Source organism: Antennarius striatus, chromosome 2 (assembly GCF_040054535.1).
Source record: "Antennarius striatus isolate MH-2024 chromosome 2, ASM4005453v1, whole genome shotgun sequence".
Taxonomy (NCBI): Eukaryota; Metazoa; Chordata; class Actinopteri; order Lophiiformes; family Antennariidae; genus Antennarius; species Antennarius striatus.
The window spans coordinates 16,478,634-16,502,687 of NC_090777.1; the positions used below are offsets into that span (position 1 = coordinate 16,478,634).

General features: G+C 38.5%; 1 protein-coding gene across 2 annotated transcripts in view; it reads left to right on the forward strand.

Annotated features, from left to right (window-relative positions):
* Positions 1-23,240, forward strand: part of LOC137608956 (probable G-protein coupled receptor 153) — a 34,401-nt gene extending 11,161 nt beyond the window's left edge. The window contains exons 2-6 of one of the 2 annotated variants that reach the window (XM_068335605.1): positions 7,321-7,949; positions 11,666-12,095; positions 16,051-16,240; positions 19,195-19,370; positions 21,228-23,240. In XM_068335605.1, the coding sequence (XP_068191706.1) occupies positions 7,576-7,949; positions 11,666-12,095; positions 16,051-16,240; positions 19,195-19,370; positions 21,228-22,052 (1,995 nt within the window). In that variant the 5' untranslated portion in view covers positions 7,321-7,575 and the 3' untranslated portion in view covers positions 22,053-23,240. The remainder of the gene's footprint in view (positions 1-7,320; positions 7,950-11,665; positions 12,096-16,050; positions 16,241-19,194; positions 19,371-21,227) is intronic. The other variant, XM_068335614.1, reaches the window with a different exon arrangement.
* The last annotated feature ends 814 nt before the right edge of the window (positions 23,241-24,054 follow it).

Consider the following 24,054-nt stretch of genomic DNA (forward strand, 5'->3'; position numbering starts at 1 on the left):
TACACAGCAATTGGTACTTTCACAGAACAAAATGTGTACATATATTCACATATACTTACTCTAACAAAGTATATTTAATGGCCAGATAAAATGCAATATAGGTTACCATTGGTAAGGTTTCTTTATTTATGCCACTGTGTGAATTTGCCAGTGATACATTCCTTGGAGGGAGTTGATCTTCCATATAATATCTCTTCTTCCTCATTATATCTACAAATAATACCCCCAAGCTCTTGTACACCAAATCAATGACTGAGAACTGTACTGGTTACCGAGAAAAATAAGAAGACATAGAAAGAGAGGGAGAGATGAAGAATGGCACCTGTGTGTATAGAACAAAGCAGAAAGGGCACAGAGCAGCCGCCACACACAAGAGATGTGCTTGACAAGTGCTGGAGGGCATACAAGCTCTCACAGGAACCCCTGCTCACGCAAATTAACCCCACTTCTCACAATTTGGGCAGGGAACCTGGGAAGACTCTTATTATTGGTCACTTTAAATACATCACAGCCTCCTTGGTATAACTCAGTTTGTTTTGCCGAATTCCCATTCTGTAGACATAGTAGACATAATCTGTCATTACATTTGATTAAGATCTCTGAATGTCTGCTCTGTAAAAATAATTCTGTGTGAAGCGTGGTGCAGACGACCAATAAGGTGCTTTGTAAATACAGCACAGGTCAAAATAAGCAAGAGGCTTTTTTGTATCACCATTTAAAGAAGAAAAAACCACCTTATCTTCATCGAGTCTCCAGCTGTTCCCAGAGGTAGAGAAACTGTGGTTGCTTAGAAACATTCTCAAATAATCTTGTTATCCCTTATTGCAATTTCTTGTATTAATTGAAAGCTGTCAATGTCCCTCTGGAGTCCTGTGAGTCACCCAAGCGGACAAGCTCAGACTGTATTTGCTGCTGGTCGCTGCATGCAGAACACAAACACAGTTGATAGAAATTGTTTTAGGAATGGGAAACATGACTTGTGAAGCGGTCCTCTGTATTTCTCAGTGGCAGCCAAAGATATGTGACAGGTTTTTAAGAATTGAGCAATAATAGACGTTACTTGTAACAAATAAATTCTCAACACAAACTCAATAAGTTGAAGGGAAGGTTCCTGCTCTGAAATGTTAAATAGTAACCCTGAAACATATTAATGACTGCACTTCAAGCTGAAGGATTGGATTCTTCATTGTCTGAATTATGATTTTTCATTTGGAAAGGGTAGTTGAGATAATAAATAGATGGACATCACTGTACAGTATAATTGTAATTTAAATGTCCAATGAAAAACAACAACAAAAGAACACACTCAAGCTCATCTCTCAAACTGATTGTTTGCTTGACTGAGCTTTCTGTCTCTAATTATTTCAAGTCCAAAGGGGGTTAAGAAAAGTATTTTTTACATCCAATACTTTGATCAGGTAAATACGTGTTACACAAGTGTGATCATATTTGTAGTAGCTCAAAAGTTGATATGAGCTGGATATGTGTTGCATAAGCAGTGAGGGTAAATTACATCATTCATAAAAACAAAATGTGAGCGAGATGAAGGTTTGTTTGAAAGTAAATTCCAACTACGGAGGGTTTTTTTGTAGAGGCAGATTTGTCAAAGCAGGAAATGCTGATGTGAATAAGAACATTTTAATGTTGCGTTTAGTTTGTCGTCAGCATGTGCCTTTAAAGCAACCTGCAACGGGCTCGTCTAAAACTTTCGACGGGTGAAAATATCTGCAGGTTGCTGGTTTGGTTTGCTGGTCTATGAAGTGGAATGCCTTCACTTCGCTCAAACCCTTCACACCTCCCATCGACAAAAACATGTAGTAGAGGTGGACTGGTATGTGAGTGTGAACAGTCATCTGTCTTTCAGTGTAGCCCTGTAATGAACTGGTGACTTGTCCAATGCATATACCACCCTCTTCTCAAAGTCAATTGGGATTGGCTCCAGCCCCCCATTGGTTAGAGAAAACCAATGTTGATCAATTTCTGCTCTAAGATGTGAAAATGTGTAGACACACACAAGTACTTTTTTGTGTCTGTGATTGACTATGGTTCTCACTGTGACCAGTCCTCACTCCTCATGACGTCAGACAGAACAACGGACCCGTGCTCACTCGATGATAGTACATAAATACATTTACTGTGTTTTCCTCACAAGTTTCAGCAGACTCTGGATGGATTTGTCTCAAGTTGCGACGGGTTGTGTGACACTGTTGCTTTTTTTAATGTTCATCTCAGCTGAGGTTTCCACCCACAGGAACAGACTGCTGTCAGTCCATCCCAGCCACCTGGGGATTCCGGTATCACAGCTATGAATCATTCTTTTTATACCTAACCTTGACTCAATGAGCGTCATCATTTTAAGTTGTGGCAGAAGTTTTTAACCCAACTTCTTTGGTCGTCTTCATTGTGAGATGAAGACGACCAAAGAAAACAGTAATTGTTTTATTTTAATTCATATCACAGTATCACAAAAAAAAAGGTCGCATTGGCCGCAAGTAGAAAGAGACACTTTCATGTCATCATTCATCCTTTAAATTTAAATGATAAATCCCAAAATCATGAATGATGATTGTGTGACACCACAAAAGCAATAATAGGGAACCAGTGGTGAGTAATTGGGCCCATGGTGATGCTGTTGCTTACATATAAGAACCAAAATCAAACCAAAATTCAGCCATTAAAAAAACAAGAGTCCGATTTGGAGGGAATGAAAACAACCTGTGATTACAAGATATCAATATTATCATGATTATCATCATAAATGTGTTTTGAAATAAACTGGGTTGCCAACGGTTTGAATGAAAAAAAAACAAAACAATATATAAAATTAAAATGCCAATAATATAAACCTTTCTTTTATCCAGTTTCTAGCAACTAGTTTTCAATGTCAAGAAAATAACTCTGAGCTACTTTTATGTGTAGAGCAACCAGAGAAGTTCCCACAAAGAATTTATTAGGGTGGCGGAGGCCTTGCTGCTACAGATGAGACTGATGAGATATTCTTGAACAGAAGGTACAAGTGATTTGCTTATAACCTTGTAAGCTTTAAATCAACGCAACAGCAGCTGCACTTTGAAAACAAAAGAGACTTATTTTATTGCATTCAGTAGAAATACAGCTTTTATTTCTTCCTGAGATACCATTCAAGATAATGATTTCACCTTGTCTGGAAGAGTAAATGACAGAGGTAGCTCTAAAATAATATTATATTATTTTATTGTAACTTTATTTATTTCCGGCAGTACATGCATTGTGTTATGACTGTTTGTTTCTTCAGGTTTTGCTGTGCTTTTGCTGTCGGTTGATGGCAAATGATGTTTTTTCAGGTGATGCAGACTCGCAACTCACTAACTTGGACATCAGACTATAGGATGACGCCTATGGAAATGATTAAAGTTAAATAGTACTTCACTTGTCCTGAAACAGGAGTATTTGTATTACAATAAAATCTGTATTAGTTTTAATTGTGACTTAAGTAGGGGTCACTATTTGTATTCATGAAAACTTATTATGCAGGGCAAAGAGGGAAGTTGTCAAGTGTGAACAGTTTTCTGAATGTGTCAGTTACTGGAAGTACTGGTGTCTTGTACTGGTATGTTGTATGTACAGTACAGTACTTACGTTTGTAATATTAAGGCTATGATTTGAACGTGAAATGTTTTAATAAATCAGCTAAGAGGTCAACTAAGAAGGGATAGTCGGTGGGGGGGGGGGGTGAAGGTAGATACACTGTGGGGATAGTTTGAGGGGGTTCCTTGGTGTTCTCTGCTGTCGCCTTAATTCATTGGTTGCCTAGCTCAGCATGTGGGCCGTCAGTCCATAATTCAGTTCATCCACTTTTTCTGTGCTTTTTTAATGCCTTTTTATGCTTTTTAAATATGTGAGTTGATTGTTATTGTAATGTCTTTGTTGGTGTTATCACTACTGTTATGTGTATCTATGTTATGTATTTATGTAATTATGCTACGTCTTTTTGTGATGCAATGCTAAAATAAATTTTAACCAATATAACTAGACAGAGAGCACAGCAAGACTTTGGAACACTTGTAGTTATATGACTTAATAATTAATAATTGTAATTTTGTTAAGAGTACATTAACAGCAAAGGCATCACAATTTCATTTTCATGCGTTATTTGTTTTGGTCCTGATTTTATAGCAGGAACATGATAATAAGTCTGCAATTAGTTCCTTGAACTTTGGCTTAGTACAAAAGATATGGTGACTTTATTTTACTTTGCATTGTTATATTGGAAGTTAATACAAAAAAAAAAGCTTTACCCTCCAATATTTTTTAAAAAATTTCTAAAAGGAGAAGACTGGGTGTCTGTCTGTTTCCAGTTGTTAACTAGTTAACCTGCTCTGTGTGTATAGCAGGGCACACATTTAGGACTCTGAATGCTGTGATTGGCTCAGTGATTGGTCAGTGAACGTTATTGCATCATTGGCTGGACACCTGTCACTCACTGAGTTATAACGCGAAATGGGACCAAAAACAATAGTATTGGTCTAATTAATTAGATTATGTCTAATATTAAATATTGAAGTCCATGACCTAATATAAAAAACTTGCAAAAAACTGTAACTGATCAGTTGAATGTTGTATGCAGAAAAACTGGACATAAAGGAAAAGAAACATGAGGGATAAATGCTCAAAACGCTGACACGAGTGAAGCTGTATATATTAACACGACATGATGAACTTGCAACAACAAGTGGAAAGCACACAGACTAAACACACAGACGTGACAGGACTAACAACAGGTGGCATAGGGTGGAGTAAATTTTCAGAGATGGTGGACAATCAGTCAATCACCCAGCAGGAGGGAGGATGAGCATACGCGGTGGAAACCAAGTCACAAGTACGAGGATTTGTTGAGATGAGTGCTTTAAGTTTTTAATGGCACTCCTTGTACATTTTATGGCTGTTACTCACCTGGATCTTTTGCAGTCTGACTAGATATTTTGTCTAAACACCTTTACATTAAAATGTGTAACACCTGAAGCAACATGTTTTTAGGCAAGAGAGAAGGACTAAATTTCCTATAATTCTGGATCTTATCGATACAAGGGTGTATGTAATTTATCCCATGTAGTCTAATAAAATGATTCAGCACCCAATTCACCATCTTATTATGTTAGTGGATATTTAAGAATGACATCCATAACATACGGTTAACATACATCAAATTGACACTATTGAATGGCCATTCATTCAAGCATTGTGGAACATTAAATAAACCATATATCAGGAACATCACCAGTGTTTGAGGGAGTTAGGAGGAAAATCACCATCAATTTAGGTGAATGCCTCAAAAGCATCCAGCATAACTTACCTGTAGCTGCTAGCAACAACACGGGGTGATAGATAGTCTCTGTTGACTGAGCGACTGCAGCACCAAAGGTTTTTTTGGCCACTAGAGTTTGGTAGCTCAATTTGGGATCCAATGCAGGATCTGCAGATATTAAATTCTGATTAAGAACAGGTTACATACGGCCTCATATCAGCTGTAGACATGCTAAGATTGAGGTATTCCTTAACACTGTTGATCATCGATGGTACTGACTCCTACATGATGCATTCCGAAAGATTATGCATAATTACGCTGGTGTGATGAGTTTGTGGATGCAGCTCCTCAGACTTCTGCAAGTCTGAATCTGATTGGATGACCAGTGTTCAGGGTGCCGTTAGGGGGAATAGAGGAAGTGGGACCAGGGTGATGATGCCAAATCTCAACAGCTTGACTTGAACACATTATGTTTGCACAAGTCAAGAAATAAGGAACACGTGTAACAATATGGTCCAGCTGTGCTGAAGATAGCTGGGCTGACAATGATGGGTAGCAATCTTGGATGTTTTTTGTTGTTGTGGTTTTTATAGATCCTTGTAACACGATTGCCTGAGATTTAGTTTTGTTTGGTCGCTATTTTGAAATGTAAGGAGAGGAAAAAATGACAGGAACACATTATGCTACATTTGCTTCACTACAAACTGTTGTGTAAAACAGCAGCGAATAAACAACAATCTGTTAGAATCAGTGAGAAAACCACAATGTGGGACAGCAATGTGCTATTATTACATATTTGTGCTTGGGAGGCTATGTCGTCATGTTCATTGACTTGCTTGCTATAAGAATATTTATTGAAGATACTGCCTGGATTTCTATGTTTCCATGATGGAAGGATGGGATATGACAGGTGTTAGATACAGGAGTTTTTACTTTTTCTAATATTGTAAGTCAAAATTGTAGGTGACGTCCTAAAAGCCTGTCTGAGATCCTGTAAATATTGGTAGTCTAAATAAAAGAACTGAAAGGTAAATTAAATTAAAGGAAAGTCAGTTGAAAACTCTAAACCTCAACAGTTTCCTGCAGTGATAGTAGCAAAGAACAAGAAAGCTTTTACGTAACAGTAATTTGCCTGAACGGTCCTCTGATGCAGAGAAACTAGAGTCTCAAGTAACTGAGGCTGAAATAAGGTTCATCTGGTTCTCATAAATGAAAACTGTGAAATCGCTGGAATACATGGATATCCTTCCATCTTCTCTCATGAGGGCTTTGAGAAGGAACTGTTGAACCTACTTTTAGTGAAACTAATCCCTGTGAAGGACAGAGATAGTACAACAAATTCACCAAAAGTTAGACCTTCAACCTTCTGAATTATGATCATCATAAAATGTTGACATAGCTGCTGTTCTAATGTGTTCCCACCCGCCATCATACATCCCAGTTAGGCCAATTTCATGAAGAATATATCCTCTACAGTTGAACTAAGAACATTACATCTATTATGGCTAAGCTGATAAAAAAGCACCAATCTCTGTCATTTCCTCAGGTGTCAAAAAGTTTTCTGACATGGAGGAGTGGGATTTTCCCTTCTCTGTCATGCATTGAGTTACTTCCAAGTTTTTCCAGATATGTTAAAATCTTATATAAGGGGCCAACAGCGGTGGTTATTACCAATGAGGTCCTGTCATTGTTTATAAAGCCAGTCTAGAGGAACATTTTAAGGTTGTTTTTTGAGACCTTTATTTTTTGAGTCAGTAGTTGTATTGGGATTTAGTCCATTCCCTGTGGCAGAATAAACCCTGCTGACTTATTAATGATCTGTCCCCTCATAATCACATGATTTCACCAGTTTTCAGTGATAATTAAATACTTCAACTGTTGTGAGTAGCTCGATCCTTTCATAAATTGAAAATATGGATTATATGTAATTAATGATCATTTTAAGTTGCACTGATACATTTTTCTTCACACCCTTTCTCCCCCCCCCCCCCCCTCTGATCATTGTGTCTCCCACTTTGTTCTCTCACCCTCTCCAGCCTCCAGTTTGTAAGGGAACTGGCTCGACTGTTCCACCCCCCCCCCAACACCCCACTGTGTCGCTCCTTAACTGTGTGTTTTCCCTGCTGTGCCCAGCCCATGGAGAGTGCACGCTCACCCACATAGAATGATCGCCTCGCCCAACACCCTGCATCCCCTCCTGCCCATCACCACCTCCTCCTTCTCCTTCTGTGTTCCTGCTCTCGTCGACAGTTCCTTAGGGTCCCCAAGGCTTCACTACGCCCCGTTGCAACATGGTGGATGAGGTAACTACCATGAAGGATGACGTTATCAACGCCAACACGTTGGCTTGGTTGGTTTGCTCGGGTGTGTCCATCCTGGCCAACACTTGGAGCATCCTTAGCGTCAGCGCCAAGCAGAAAAAGTGGAAACCGCTGGAGTTTCTCATCTGCACGCTGGCGGGCACGCACATCCTCAACATGGCCATCCCTATCACTATGTACTGTGTCATAACTCTGCGCCGCCAGCATTCCAACTACGAGTGGAACGAGGGTTTGTGCAAAGTATTCGTTTCCACTTTCTACACTCTAACGCTGGTCACCTGCTTTTCTGTCACCTCGCTCTCTTATCACCGCATGTGGATGGTACGGTGGCCTGTGAATTACAGGTAAGGGTCATTCTCACTCACCTTTCAGATAACTTATGCCACCAAGTGCCCAGCTAGGTTTCATCATTGCTACTGAGAAATTTATTTATTATAAAAATTCTTGTTTTGCCAGATCTGTTTCTTAGATTTTAAATTCTACCCCAGCGCAGAAGAAAAAGGATGCATTATTTTTTATGGTACCACAGCATTAAATAGAGAAACAATGCTCTGGGGTAACAGTAACATAGTAACAGTTACACCTGGTTTCTGGTTACTGTAAGAAGTAATGTAGCAATGCCACTTTACATTTGATTACAATGATCAGGTTATTCTGCTTTGCTCTTTACATTTTTAGTTTCTTCTAAAATAATTTTTTACAGTGTAATTTGGAAAATTCAATATTAGGCAGTTTTGAAATAACTGATGTATTTGTTGCCCTCGCTACCCTGCCCCGGATAAGCGGTTGAAGATGGATGGATGGATGGATGGATGTATTTGTCAGATCCCTCTCAAATGGCAGTAGTGTCTGTTACACACTGACGCTGAAGATGCAAACATGGATCCCCATGCTGCTCTTGGTGGTACATCTCTCAGATGGGATGGTGTCGCTTTTGTCAAGTTTACATCAGCTTTTTAAAAGAAGATTCAACATCATGTGGAATCTCTGTCACACCTGCCAGATGCAGATATTTAGGGTAACACATGCAAAACCCTCCAGACTAAGCATCTGTCAGCTCAACCTTCTAGATATATTTGGCTCCTCATAACAAGTGCTATTACTAAGTAACAGTGAATCATAAAGATCAGATTCATCTCACATTAACAGTCAGCGTTCTGCTGCATTAACACCATTTTTGTCTTCTTAGCCTACCAAGACATCTGCTGTTCACACATAATCAGATGTTCTCAGCAACATTTCGTTGAAACAAGATTATGAGTCTATTTCTGTCACTTTTAAGAGGTGTACAATTGTTTTAAACATTAGCTGTGGTGATTCTAGGAAGAAAAAAGTACTATATTTAATTCTTATATGATTTAGTGAGTTGATTACTGACTGGCTGAAAATTGCATTTTCACAAACTCATTTTGTGGCAAAATAATAGCTTTAATTTTGTATTTATCTTGTATCATTTCACAGTACTAACCTGGTTGGATTTCTTTGATTTTTACACTGCACACTGATTTTTATTTCAAATTCAGGGATTATATCATAATGTCTTAGCAGCAATGAATATAGACATTATAATTGAAGAGAATCAAATATTAATCCATTCTGATCCATATGCTAGTTTGTCATGTGCAGTTCAAGAGTAGCTCACCTTGAAGCACACTATCAGAGGTCTTGGCTGTTATTCATGGATATTTCCGGCCATCGAACCTAGAACATTCATTTGCAGATGGATGCACTTTTACAGCCAATGCTGTTGCAAATACTAGTGGAACGTGCATTTTCATGCATGTGCTGTGCTGATTTTTGCAACAGAAAACTGTTTTAAATTGGTGCAAAAACTGCTGCCATGCTACAACGAATGAAGATCAGTATTCTGTTACCTCTGCTGGAAAACAGATTGATTGTTCTTCCGTGTCATCAGGCCTGCAGATGTGCTGCATGCAATCAGTTCAGCCAATTTTGCAGATAAGCAAATGTTTGTATTAGATATGCAAACTTCCTTTCAAATCTATGCTCAAATCTGTTTTGCTTGTGCAGCTGCTATTGGTCAATGCCCCGTAGCAGGCTTGACAACGCTGCTTTTGCCATCATTTGTTCTTTCACTCTTCCCCTTTTGTCTAGAAACACTTCCTTCTCAGCTTCCCCTTCCTACTATTTGATGTCAAAGTTAACAGTGATACAGATGACACAGAGGAGTGATAGCTCAGACGACACGCCATGTAATTGCCGCTCATCTTTCTTTTAAATTGCTCCACGTTTGCTTGCCCTGCTGAGGTAGCATGACTTCCCTTTCTCTGACATTAATGCACGCTGAATGCCTGAATTATGAATTCCAAATTTGTACTTGAGAGGCTTCTCAGTCTGTACTGTCTCAGGAGCTTTATCCCCACTATGCTGTCTCTCTCTGGTAATAGATTCAAGCAGCTCGGTGACGTCATCCCCCCATCATGCCATCATATGCACCCCAGGCACATCCAAGAAAAGCTAGCATAATTGCTCACTGTGACAACAAGACCTACTTGCCTTTGCACACACCCAAAGTGAAAAGACTGTGGCTACCCACCCCACCCACCCACCCATTCCACTTGTGGTGTGTCAGTGCCGCTAAAATAATGCCTTACTGGTTACAGATATTTTTTAAATATATGTCTTTACTCCCTTTGCTGGTGGACGGTACATTCTGTGTCCATCCAGTGCTTCTCTGCAAGATTTTAATGAGAGAAAGAAGAGGACAGGCAACATGTGCTCTGACTCTCCTGGGGGAGACAGATTGGGTTTCCTGCCAGTATTCGACAAATGTCTCCAAACAGAATTTATGTATTCCATTCCAACACAAATGACACATGAATTTATGTACATGCATTCATTTATGTATATTAAATATTAAATAAGGCCGATGTTTAAATACTGGTCTGAAGTGACCCAACTAGTCACTAAACATTCAAAAGCTATGTAGTGAACTGTATGAGTGCATTCTGCAAGTGAAACGGATTGGCCTTAGTGTCTTATTTGTTGCTGTTGCTTAAAACAACTCAGCACTGCTTGTGGTGCTTTAACAGGATATCACCTACTTTCATCAAGTTTGAGAACAACAGTGTCTGCCTGCTGTATTTATAGACATGTTCTGTGGCAAACCTTTACAAGTGCCGCACTGCCGGAGGACACAAACACATTCAGCAAATTGTCTGATGGCAACAATTACTCGGAGGTGAGATGAAATAGAAATCCCCTTTCCCTTGAAATAGACTTAGATGACAAATGGACTTTAAAAGCGATCTTTTACCCTCGGCAAAACATTCAACTCCAGCTTATCTAAATGATGACTTCATGAGATAGTGCTTTTTTCTGGATTTGCCATTTTGTTGCAATTTCAGCATTGTGCCAAACCTTTGGTCTGTCGTAGTTTGACAGATTCTTTCCTCCTACTGTCACAGTGGGATGAACTATATTTCTTGACAGCCAGTGTCCTCCAAATATATTTGCAGTATAATTATTTAGTTTACCTGGTGCAGCAGGGGATTCTAAAACTTTTCTAAGGCTCATGTCTGAATGTTATAAATCTTCAGAGAATGACCATTCCAATTAAATGAGAAAAAGATGAGAAACTAAACATGGTTTCAACAAAATTAGTACATTTGGCTCTGCATCACTGCCTGCTATTATAATTCCTCACATCTCATATTAGTTCCATTCCAAATGTTCCATTGTGTCACTGCATCCTAGAAAATATTAGCTAATGAACAGTGACAAACACCATCTGTCTGTTGCTAGCTGTGATCATCAGATGTTACTGGACATTATGCAGTATAATTTGAGTTTTGTTTAATTTTTTTTATTTCATGAGCACATTTGTGAAAATAACTGAATTATAAAATGATGAAATTTAATCCAAAACTTTAGCAGTTTGACTGCCTTCATAATCCTCTAGATAAAACTCAGTTTGCAGGGGGAGACTGGTCAAGTTACTGGGCATAAACAACAAAGAATAAACAAAACAGCAAAGCACATCTCACATGGAAACCTGATGACACTTTGTTTCACATTTTTTGCTGCAATCTTCCTACAGGTTGAGTAACACCAAGAAACAAGCAGTGCATACAGTGATGGGCATCTGGATGGTCTCCTTCATCCTCTCCACGCTCCCCGCGGTGGGCTGGCACGACACCATCGACCGCTTCTACACCTCTGACTGCAGGTTCATTGTGACAGAGATCGGTCTCGGCTTTGGCGTCTGCTTCCTGCTGCTGATCGGTGGCAGCGTCGCCATGGGTGTAATCTGCATCGGCATCGCTCTCTTCCAGACCTTCTCCATTCAGGCAGGTCACAATGCAGACAAGAACAAGTTCAACGTCCCCACCATAGTGGTGGAGGACGCCCAAGGGAAGCGCAGATCTTCAATTGATGGATCGGAGCCTCTCAAGACGTCACTGCAGATCACCTACCTGATCAGTGGCATCGTCTTCATATATGACTTCCTGACTGGCTTCCCCATACTGGTGAGTTCAGTTGAAGTCAATGAAAAGAATGGGTTTTAGGTTGGCATTTATCCACTGAAGCTCTTATAACTATGCTGTACTGTTTTATTATTTACATGAACTTAAACATCTCTGCTAACCCGAGGCTGTAAGTAGGTCAGCCTGAGTCTATGCTACAGATAGTGTGTGTCTGTATACATGGACTACAGTACGTCACTATAGATGGAATGATAGGGGTGATTCTTTTATTGTCTAGTACTAACAAAGAATATCTTGGTCCACACCATTAGAAGGCTCATGTTCTCATGTTCTCATCTGCATTGACTGTCCTAAATACAGGTTTAGCACTGGGATCATCTTCCCTCTGTCATCTTAACATCCCTCGTCTTCCCACTGAAAACAATCTATTCCCAAATTCTACCCTTAGATCCTTATCCATTTTTACACAAGTCGATCCATCTGCTTCCTATGTAGATTCAACCACCTGCATACAGCTCAAGGCTTATTGCTTGTAAATACAATCAAGTCGGCCATGCTGTCAACTTGAAAGCAAGCCACCTTGGCAGAGCTCTGTTTTAAAGGCAAATATCCTCATACAGTTTTTTGATTGTATTTATGCCATCTGCTCACATTTAAGCCACAGGTCTGTCCACAGTCTGAACCCTATCGATGTAAGAGAAGTTAATAGTAGATGTTTTGTGAAACACGATTTGAGTTTTGTGCCATCTTCTGTGACAGTGTATATATAATGCACATCCTCGGTTCAGGTATCATCTTCTGTCTGCTGTGAGTCATTTTTATATTAGACAGCCCTTTTTTAAATTACGTTTTGCATACACCTGAGGCCTAAACAAACTTCTTTGCAAAGCACTGCTATCTGCATGACTTTCATACTAAAGCCCACACAGCAAGATAACCGCATACATAATCAGAGGAAAAGTGTTCTCCATTTTCTTAATTGCATGGTTGCCATTACTTGCTTCAATGCCAGTGATGACTAAGAAGAAATATGTCATATCATTGCACAGCAGCTGCCTGGGTTACTCAGAGAATTATATTGTGTTTTTTATTGGGGTGAGAACAGAGGTGCAGTGTGACTTAAATAAACCATAATATCCTATTCCCAGGAAATGTCATGTTGACCTCTATGCTTCCTGTTAAAAGAAGAGTTTTTGTAGTTTGAAAAGTCTTATTTTCCTTATACCTGGATTCTCTCCGAGAAACAATTCATTGAAGACACATTTACAACTTGCGGGCCTTGACCTTTAAAGTGATCTTAAATTATGTTTTAAAATTTCTATTTCTGTTTTCTGTGAACTGGACAGAACTGTTTCCAATTGCAAACATAATATAAATACCAATAGCTGAAGCGTACAAGCCTTTACATATGCGAACTCACAAACACTGTCTCTTAATGAAAGAGGAACGTGAATAAAGCTTTGGAGAGTGAATTCACTCTATTAATATGTCCTTCCTGGCAATATCAGTTATGCAACACCAATGAACTCACAGGTCTTCGGGCCCCACAGATGAACTGAATACTGCAAAATGCTTTTTATGAATTAGTGAATCTCAGCACAAGATAAAATATGAATAATAGTGATGGCAATTTCTTTGTATAATGCTTCTGCTGCTATTGTTCACTGCTTAATGAATGTGCTGTACCTTTACTCGCAAGGTTGATAATAATAAATCTTCATAATAAGGCTCTTTCTATTCATAAATTGGAAGATGTTTTGGAAGTCAGTGGTGTATCACTTTTTCATCAACATCCTTTTTGGTTAGTGTGCGCATAACAGAGTAGTAGAGTTGTAATAAAAGATGATATTTACATTGCAGTGAAACAGAAGCTCTGCAAACCGTCTACTGTTACCCGGTGTAATGAGCTTTTTAAATGCATGGTTCTCTCTAACACACAACCCAGTATATAGTTTTCCACAGAGAAACACCAAAGGATATATGCATGAACTAAAGAAAAAAATCACCACTCCAGGTAACTAGAGATGGCAAAACTAACAAAATAGGCTATAGAATGATTTACATTAGCACATATGCTAAATATTTTTCTGTGCGACTGAAACTGCTATGAGGTGTGTCATAACAGTACAACAGTGGCCATGTATTTATTCATGGAATTACAATTACACAACACCAACAGTCATTATATAAGTCATAGTAGTAGTTACATCAATATCTCTGCAAATACTGTAGAATCAGACTTAAGATCCTGTTAATACTTTCATGTTTGGTGTGAGTTAACTTTTTTAGACTGTTGGACACTAGTGAAAGCTGTACCCCTAAACTTGCTAATGCTAAAAAAAAATCAATGTTATCTTTTTTCCAGAAGCATATTGTACTTCAATGTATTCTGATAATCTCTGATGCCAAAATGTTTTTACATTTTAAGTTACAACTAAATATGTTCTGATAAAATATGTCTGCAGGTTGTGTGCCCTAACACTAAAATTGGGTCATCTTTTCTTACTCCAAGGAACACAGAATTTAATGGTCCCATTTTGACTAATAAACGTAGATGTCTAAAGAAAACAATGACTTGTTGTCGACCTTATTATTAAATATGTATGATTAACACCACAGCTTGGTTGTGTGTTCTGACCGAGGACACAAACTAGCTTTGTCTCTGGTTGCAAACATTATTTTTTTGGAAGTTTTTAAGATGAGTTCAGGAGAACAAAGGAAGAATCAGGGTTGTACAACATTACTTTGTCATTGCTGTTGTTTGAGGTACGGCCAGTCAAGATGACATCTGAGATCATAAGACTGAGCTCATCAGTCTGATCAGAGTGTTAGTGTCGATGCCTCAGAGGTGAGAATTAGAAACAAACCCTACAGCTGTAATGATAACTCTCTATTACACCAAGGGGGGGAGAGCCTACAATCCCAACACTAAGGAGCACTACAGTGGCAATGAAAATTAGTTGAATACAACTGCTTTCCTTTATGTCCCATAATTGAGTTAAATCCAGTTGAACATGTTTTGCAGATCTGTAGAAAACACAAACATATTTCACATGATTTATTTCTGAATGGGAGCCTCGACATAAAGCTTTCAGCTGTTGTTGTTTTGTCACCTGAGTTCTCTGAACCCTTTGATTTGGATGTTGCTCTGCATTGAGATGCTCAGTATAAACTGCATAATCCCTCGTATTTGGTTTTAGATATTTTGATTGGAAGTTTAAATGCTACATAGCATTCATGCGAGTGTTGCACGTTTGCAAGCTGTTTTGATAAATGATTTAGCTTTCATTGTGAGCATAGCTTTGTTAGTTTTCTGCTTTTCTCTGCTATGTCAAGTAAATTATGTTTCATGGTATTTTGTGGATTAACAAACAGAATATTGCTTGCATGCAGCTCTAGTATTTAAACTGCGTGGTTAATGGCATGACATTTAAACCTCACATTTATTGATACATTTATTGATACAGTCTTACATGTGGTACCAGGAGTAGATAGGCTGACAATGCTTTGTTCATAATAAATTATGTACAGAACTTTTGCTGTGATGTGGTTTAGCATCTGCCAGTCAGTTGTGTTATCGGGTCACTATCTTTTGAGTTTTGCAGTGTTGGTGAATAAACCTGTTAACACCAGGAAGCCCAGTAAGCACATATCTGTTGACCAATAAGTAGACCCACTGGAACAGATGGACTAAATTTTATAATTAACATAGTCCTTTGTATTGAAGTAGAAACTACTTAAATACTGATTTTGGACAGTTTGGACTATTTTATTTCAGTTTTTTGACATCTGGGCAAAATGTATTATTGCTAACATTTAAGCAAACAGCCTTGGAAACCATCCTGCCTGAGAACATTACTCTGCTGTGTGTGTTGAAATGGTCTTCCAAACACATGCAAATTTTTGATGCGTGCAAGTTTCATTGTTGTCCTAAAACAGTTTAAAAGCTTATAATGTTGTTGTTGTTGTTTTTAAACTCTGTGCTGACCCTGTCCAGGTGGTGAGCTTTGCCAGCCTGAAGTTTGACCGTTCCTACAACTGGATGGTGTTGTGTGTGCTGTGGTGCTCCATCGCACAGTCCATCCTGCTGCCCATGTTTCTCTGGGCTTGTGATCGCTACCGGGCTGACATCCGCATGGTGTGGGAGAAATGTGTCGCCATCATGTCCAACGACGACGTGGATGAGGGTAAGCAATGGTCGATCGACTCCCTGTTGTCCTGCTTTGTGTGTCCCAGCCGTCCCCCATTCTCTGCACCCAATGATGTGAATCTGGTCCTTCCTATTTCCTAAGGCAGCTCAGTGTCGAACAGTAAGAGCAAACTGTCAAATGTGACTCCAAAGTTAATTACCGGTAGGTGTATTTTTCTCAGCTGTACTATAAATTAATTTGCTTGTGTAAGAGGACAAGTATCCTAATTCAGGACTCTGGACTGCCTTTGGCTTTAGGAATCACACTACCAACTGTGATTAATCAACTTAAATTGTTTTCTCTCAGCCACATTAAGTATAAAAACCTAAACGTCTGATGTTTGGTAGAGATTTGTTCTACTCTTTCACGTAGTGCCTCCAAATTAGGTTTATTTAAAAGGAATTTGCGCATTAGCAGCTGGAACATGGGCCATAGCAGTTTCACGGGAAATGATGGTTGTTGATCCTGTATTCATGATAAGGTCGCCTCAGAAAGTCATCAGATCTTCACGGAAGCCAGTTAATATCAATGACTTATGGCGAGGAAAGCAAAACTTTCTAACTGTTGCATTGCAAAGGTGCTTGAGCTTTTATTATGGTGTGTGAAGATATAATAATAAACATAAAGCATGCCAGTGGCTTGATTACATATCTAGTCAATTTACAGTGCACGGCATTATGGACAAATATGTGTTTTTGGAGTCTTGATAAAATCATTCTTTTGACCGCTGATAAGTGGTTCAGTGAGTTTGCACAGTCTACCTTTCTAGTGTATCGAAGGTCAGCATTTATTTTTTTAAATAATACATTTTTGTGACAAATCACTAGTATTGGTTACTGGTTTAAGTTTTGTCTGACTCCATCACTGCTATCATTTCAAAACTTTTAATTTCCAATGCAAGTGTAACTCCATAGTAGTTTTTCAAGCACCGTCAAGCACTCACCCTCTGTGACCGCATTGCCGAGCGTTCTACTTCTTACTCTGCAGTTATACTGCTGTCCTAGCCATGGTCTGTCAAACCAACTGAACTGCAAATTAAACAATGCCAGCGGAATACTGATGCTATATAATTAGTTTTGAGAACATTTAACTGTACGTTTAGCTTGTCACCGGTCTTTGATCTTAACTGGCTTAAAGATGTGGTGCCTATGACCCTGATATAAGTGAATGACCATTTATGCTTTACAAAAAAATGTTTCAAATATAACATAGTATATAATTGATGATAATCTATAAAAGTAATCATAACTAGAACCATCAACAGCCTAACAGCATTTTTAACATTTGGTTCATTTGTTTTTCTCCTTTGAAAAAATGGCTTCAGCTGTTCACGTCTATTGAATTAAGAATGACACGTTTTTTATTTATGTTTTTAAGAGTATTTACTACTTACAATGTATTGTTGTTTATTATTTGAAGCCAGTGGTCAAAAGTTATCATGTGACCTATCATGTGACCTTAGTTGTCAAGAATTGAAACCAAGTGTCTGTATAACTAAATTTTCTAAATTCTAAGAAACATATTTTTCTTTGTTTGTGCATGTTTGCTTTATTCCAAACTTTACATGCTATATCAGAGAGATGTCTCAACAAAATATGTTGACAAACAACATGTTTACATTGCAATATTTTTTTAAACTTTATTCAAATATGACAGTCTTTCAGGTACTTGTGGCATTAGAGTAGAGTAGAGAAAATAGAGTAGGATGATAAATAATAAATAGTTCCTCATTCATTTGTTAGGCTTGAAAGCAAAATAATTTCAGTAAAACTGAGAAACATTTTAATGCCATGATGGTCATATTTCCCTCAAGTCAAAAAGTGACACATGTATTTTAAGTACGTATAATTAACACAGATATCTTATTGATTAATGAACAGTGTACTTATATTTGTTATCTTTTCATTTTAATTTTTTTTCATACGTTGTGTGCTCACACTTTCTGCTCTGATTGTATTTAAGTCAAATGACAATATATATATAAGACAGAAGTCTTAATTAAATTACGTTTGGTATATCTAATAGATTTTTAAAAAAGTGTCCCAAGTTCCATCTCCTCTAAAGAAATATAAATCTATTCAAGCGGGCTGCAAAGGAAACATTTGACAATGACATCACAGATACAATATTTGGTCCCAAAATTAGGTCACATGATAATCATAGAAAGGCTCGTGAAATGTATCGATGACCGGTTTTCCGCAATTCAAGCAAACTGATGTCAGAAAGAACCACCTGTCACTTTGTTCTATTGGCACTGTTTAAACTCAACCCAATCTGATCCCCTTCTCTCCTGTTTCTAACCCTCCAAACCTTTTTATCCTATTTCTATCCCTGATAACTTTTTAATATCCAGCAGGAGCCATAAAACACAAGGAAAGCCATATTCTTCGTGATAATTAACACTGCCAGTTTTCTGCTTTCTCCAGAGTGCTTGCCATGTATATAACTCATCACAGTTGTATGTATAAAGTTTTGTTTCCTGTTTTACCAAAGCTACTGATTTGCATGCTTTCAGCCTGTGCAAATAGCTACTTTCATCTTTCACCTTTTTGCCAACATTTTTTCTAAAGATCAGCATTTTACATTCAAATCCATTTGATTTTAAGTGACCAAAAATGCACTAATTGGAAATATAAACTAACATTTTACACAAGAAGAAGAATAGACGTGTGTGATTTTGATGTTCAGGATATAACCTCCACAGCTATTTGAATTTCTCAACTAAGAACCAATTTGGGGCTTTTTTCTAACTCTTTTAAGAAACATTAAATTATTGAATTTCTTTGTAATCTAAAGTTTATATTCCTGCGCAGACCCATAGGAAAAGTCAACAAGCCAGCGAACACTTGAACAGTTGTCTCTCTTATTTATTCGTCTGTCTGTCTGTCTGTCTTGTGTATTGAGTTTATTGCTCTCTAATCCTGACGCTCGTGCTTTTCTGCACTTTGCAGAAAACAGCCAAGATGGAGGAATTCATGCCGACTTAATATATGACAGACCATATGACTATAGCTCAGCGCCTGAAATCGTGACGGTAGACCGTAATGAGTTCTCAACCTTAGAAAGGGGGGTTCCGCAAGGGTATCCATTGAGGGAACAACAGGAAGATAAAATGCAGTATTTGCAGGTATATTTTCATTAATTTTCTTCATTTCTTTTACTTGATCAGTTGAATTATTTTAAATGACTTATGTGCATGATGAAATGGCCCTTTGCGCCTTTTCTGGATCTTGTTTGAATCTTCTGGAATGATCAAACATTTTGTGAAGCTATCCCCAGTTATGCCACAGATAATTTTTTGTCTTTTTAAAATGATTCAATAATACACTCCTTCTGACTACTGTTTGGTAAATATGACCATCCGCAGTTCCATCATTTAGATGTGCGTCATTCATAGACTACTACGTCATAGCCATTCTTATTTTAACAGGGTAAGAGTTTAGCAACTGACTTACCTTCTACCTTTCAGGAATCCCTCAAGGTTTCACGAATGCAATGAATTTATAAGCTGATGTTCAATTCAACAGCATTTTACCCAAACGCAGAGCTGTGAAAATCTCTTTTTCAGTCTGCAATAACACCAAATCCTGTTCTAACAGGCAGTCAGTCTTCAAGGGCAATGCAACAGCACTCCATTATCTGCTCTGGTTACAATAGTTCCTGGCAAAAATCAGAGACCATTTATTGATCAGTTTGATTGATTAAAGCAATGATGATAAAATATTTACTGGTCTTGGCCTGGAAATGTTTTTGAGGATATTTAACTTAAAAACAAAACAAAACAGTTTTCTCATGCTATCCTGCAGCCCAAACATGTTTTAATAAACCCAGATGCCCATCAGTTTAATAATGAGAGACTGAAGCTTCAAAAGGCTTGAGCTCTGTTCAATTAATTTTTAATACACATTGAAACAGAGATGCATACAGTAGATATCGCCCCATGAGACCAAACCATTGCTCCACCCATTGTTTTTTGTGTCTGATACACCTTCATGTGACAGCAGATTCATTTAAGTATGATATTTGTTATTTCTTAGTGTGTTTTTGTGATGGCCCAACAAATAAGGTGCATTTTTGATTTCAGTGACAGGAAGACTTGCTTGAATTGTGACACTGTCGCACAAACATGAATCACCAAAACCCTTCAAAGCATTATCGAGTAGTTCCCCCATTTAAGAACTGAATAGGCACTTCTTAAATGGTCTAATAATCCTCATTGATGCTGGTTTCTCTCCCTTTGTCTCCCTCTCTGAACGTCCTGCTAGTTCTGTCCCGCATCTTAATTCATTTGATTGCTTGTGCTGCCCTCTGCTGTTCAACCGTCCCTCCTAACCCTCTCAGTTCTACTGTATCATCTGCTGTCTCATTTGTCCGCAACTACCTAAAAACTCACCGCAGGGTGTTTCTTGACATTGCCTTGACAAACCCTCTCTCTCTTGCTCAGTTGTCAGAACAGAATGGCATGTGAGTATACAAATACTATAACACACATTTTTCATCTCCCAATAACGGAGATGATTAATAGTCCAGTTATAGTCATGTTTATGATAAAAAACTGTGGGATGAAGCAAAAAACAAGAAAATGAAAGAACATTTCACATATCTGTGTGACATGTAGGATTTAAATTAAATAATAATACAGCTGAATCAGGGCACAAAGAAACATAATAAATTCTCTAAATGTTCTGTCTTGGAAGACATTAATCACCAGCCTCCCCAAAAACTGATTGGGTTGGTGCCAGTTAGTTTTATTTTGTAATATTGCTGTGGCACTGACAGCCACAGAACCTTAAAGAATCCTACATGTAATATCCTTCAAAATTGGCAATTTAGAAGTGATAGAATGTGTTAGAAAGTTTTATTGCCTCATGCGTACTGACCTGAAGCTGCAGTGGCACAATGTGCACTGATTTTATTTTGTTTTAGAATTTAAGTTGTTAAATTATTTATAGATTGAAGGATTCGGTCTGTGTTTTGCGTCCAGGTGCCCCCTACAAGAAGATACTCCCACGACGAAACCGACATGTGGACCAGCGACCGGATCCCCTCATACCTTCACAGATGGGGCTCCACCGAGGACATGATAATGAGTGCCCATTACAGCTCCACCTTGCCGCGCCACGAGAGGCGCAGGAACAGCCTGGTCTCTTACCACGAGGAGAGCCACCATCATCACCGTCACCGCAAGCGGCGATGCTCTGAGGACAGCATGCACTCCCTCAAACACCTGCCACGTGTAGTCTACGAGGACGAACTGAGGTGTTTCAGTCGTGACGAGGTGATTAACTTTATAGATGAAACACCGCTTCCGAGTCCCAGGAAGAGCCCACGCCGCACATCCACCATCTCACTTATCCCCAATGTGTATGAACAGCACACAGTCATCCTTCCTCACTTCCTGCTCACAGACTTTGAGCGTGAACCGCAGGCGCTCAGGCGGTGCTCAGATCAGAAAAGGTGCAACAGTCGGGGCCACTCTCCTGAGAGTTCCCCCAAATCAGACAGAAAGAAGAGTCCCAGAGCTTGTGGCTCTGGTAAAGGGTGCCGGGAGCACCCACGAGACGGGAAACAGCAGTGCGAGGGGGGTTCACCTGGGCGCAGCAAGCAGACTGCATTGCTCTCGAGGGCTAGGACAGATGGTGGAGACCACACAGGTGCTGGAGTTAGCGCTGGATCTAACTGGGGACATCACAGGAAATCAAGTAAAGCTGACAGTAAAGGAAACACAAACAGTTTTGTAAGCACACCCTCAGAATCATCCTCGGGACACATCACCTTTCACTCCGATTCTGGTGGCTCCACAAACTAAAAGCAAGTTTTTCCTTGTTAATATCAACATTAATACTGAAGTTATTATCTTAATGAAAACCACTAATATATTTGTGGTAACAAAGAAGTTAAATATTGGATTTTTCTGCCTTTTTACTTATGCCACTTTTGTGTTTTATTATATATTCTATCTAAAGCTGTTACGCTATATGGCCTTGAGCATTTTGGACATAACTGAATGGGCCTAACTTTGATTTAATATGTAGGGTGGTACGTAGGGTGGTCCTGTTTTTCAGCTTTCAAGTCAAATATTATCCGCTGAGAATTGTTTCCAAGTGTTGGCACAAATAAAGTGTTTTTAAATAGAGCGGAGATTCCCATGCCTTGTTTTTGCTGTTTGACATTTTTTCTTAAGAAATGCTCAGAGAAATAGGACGTTCTTGTTGAGGTGTTTGTTTTTTGTTTTTTTTTGCTCTTATAAAAACTTAAATTGTATGACTATATGCTTTGTTGTACGGACTGAATGCCTCTCAGTTACCTTTAGCTTGACATGTGGATATGGCACCTACTGCATTTTCATTTTATTTGGTCATGATCTGCAACTTTTCTCTGAATGCAGCTATTGTACCCACAAAGCACATTTATTAAACAAGTAAACTGAGAATTGTATTCCCTAACAATGTCATATGTAAGGGTTTTAAATTTACTGTGATGCTATGATACTGAGATCTCACACAACAATCCTGAATTCTGAATGAAAATGAAAAATTTTAAAATAAGCAGTCAACATTTTTAGGTTAATGGTAAGCGCAATGAGTGTTAATTCCAAACAGTTTAACATTCATGTTTAGCACAAACTTGGTTTTGGTGATTTCTTTTGTTTAATCACACCTTTGCTTTTTCTACCTTTTTGTTTTATTCCAGTGTTTGTGTTAACTTCTGTTAACTAACTTGACTCGTAAGGTACAAGAATTACTTACCACATTTTGACATATAGTATATCAGAGTAATGCAGATGAAATGGATCTTTATTCAGATCAGCTGAGCATTTTAGCCAAACCTTACCTTTTATTTGCATTAACAATTTGTTATAAAGCACCGATAATAATTAGTCAGTGTTCAACAAGATGCTGAATGGTCCAACGTTTTATTAATTAGTCTTCTGACTGTCAAGGACTTTCAAAAATGTTTGCACAAATTGCAATAGTGAATAAAATGGAATCAAGTATGTACACTAACAACTCAGTTACCTGTTTCAACCAAAAGGAGAAATTACATTTGTGTATTTGACCTGTCAGCAAATCCAAAGTCTACTGATGGGTCTTCTTTGGGAGGTTCTCAAAGTGTGATTTGTTCAATTATCTAAGTAATAAAACAATGCAAATTTAACTGAGGAATCCCCAAGCCCAAGGGTGCTGTGGAAATGTTAAGTTTATATACACAGGTGCATCTCAAAAAATTAGAATGTCATGGAAAAGGTCATTATGTCTGTTAGTTATTTCAGAAAACTGTGCATTGTAGACTTTTGTTTTGATAATTGCCTACAGCTCGAAACAATCCAAAAAATGTATCTCAAGATACACATGTATCTCAGATATACAAGGTATACTCAAACGTACTATATGTTATAGTAAGTTCGAGTAAACCACTATGCAGTATAAATGCCATGAGTTGGTTTCAGGATGCACAACCACATGGGGGAGACCTCTGAGTTGACACTCATTGACTCCCTTCACAAAGAGATCATTGCTAGAAGGGCTGGTTGTTGCATATTCATGGAAGAGTAAAGTGTGATAGGAAAGAATTGCGCAAGCAGCAGGGATGACTGCAGCCTTAAGGAGCAAAGCCGATTCAGGATCTTCACAAGGAGTGGACTGAAGCTGGAGCATCAAGAGCCTCCATACAGACATGTCCAAGAAATGGACGACAAGTTTTGAGTTCCGAGTAACAAGCCACTCCTGAACTAAAGACAACAGCAGAAACATCTTACCTGGGCTAAGGAGATGAACCAAACCACTGCTTTTTTCAGGTGGAAGTGAATT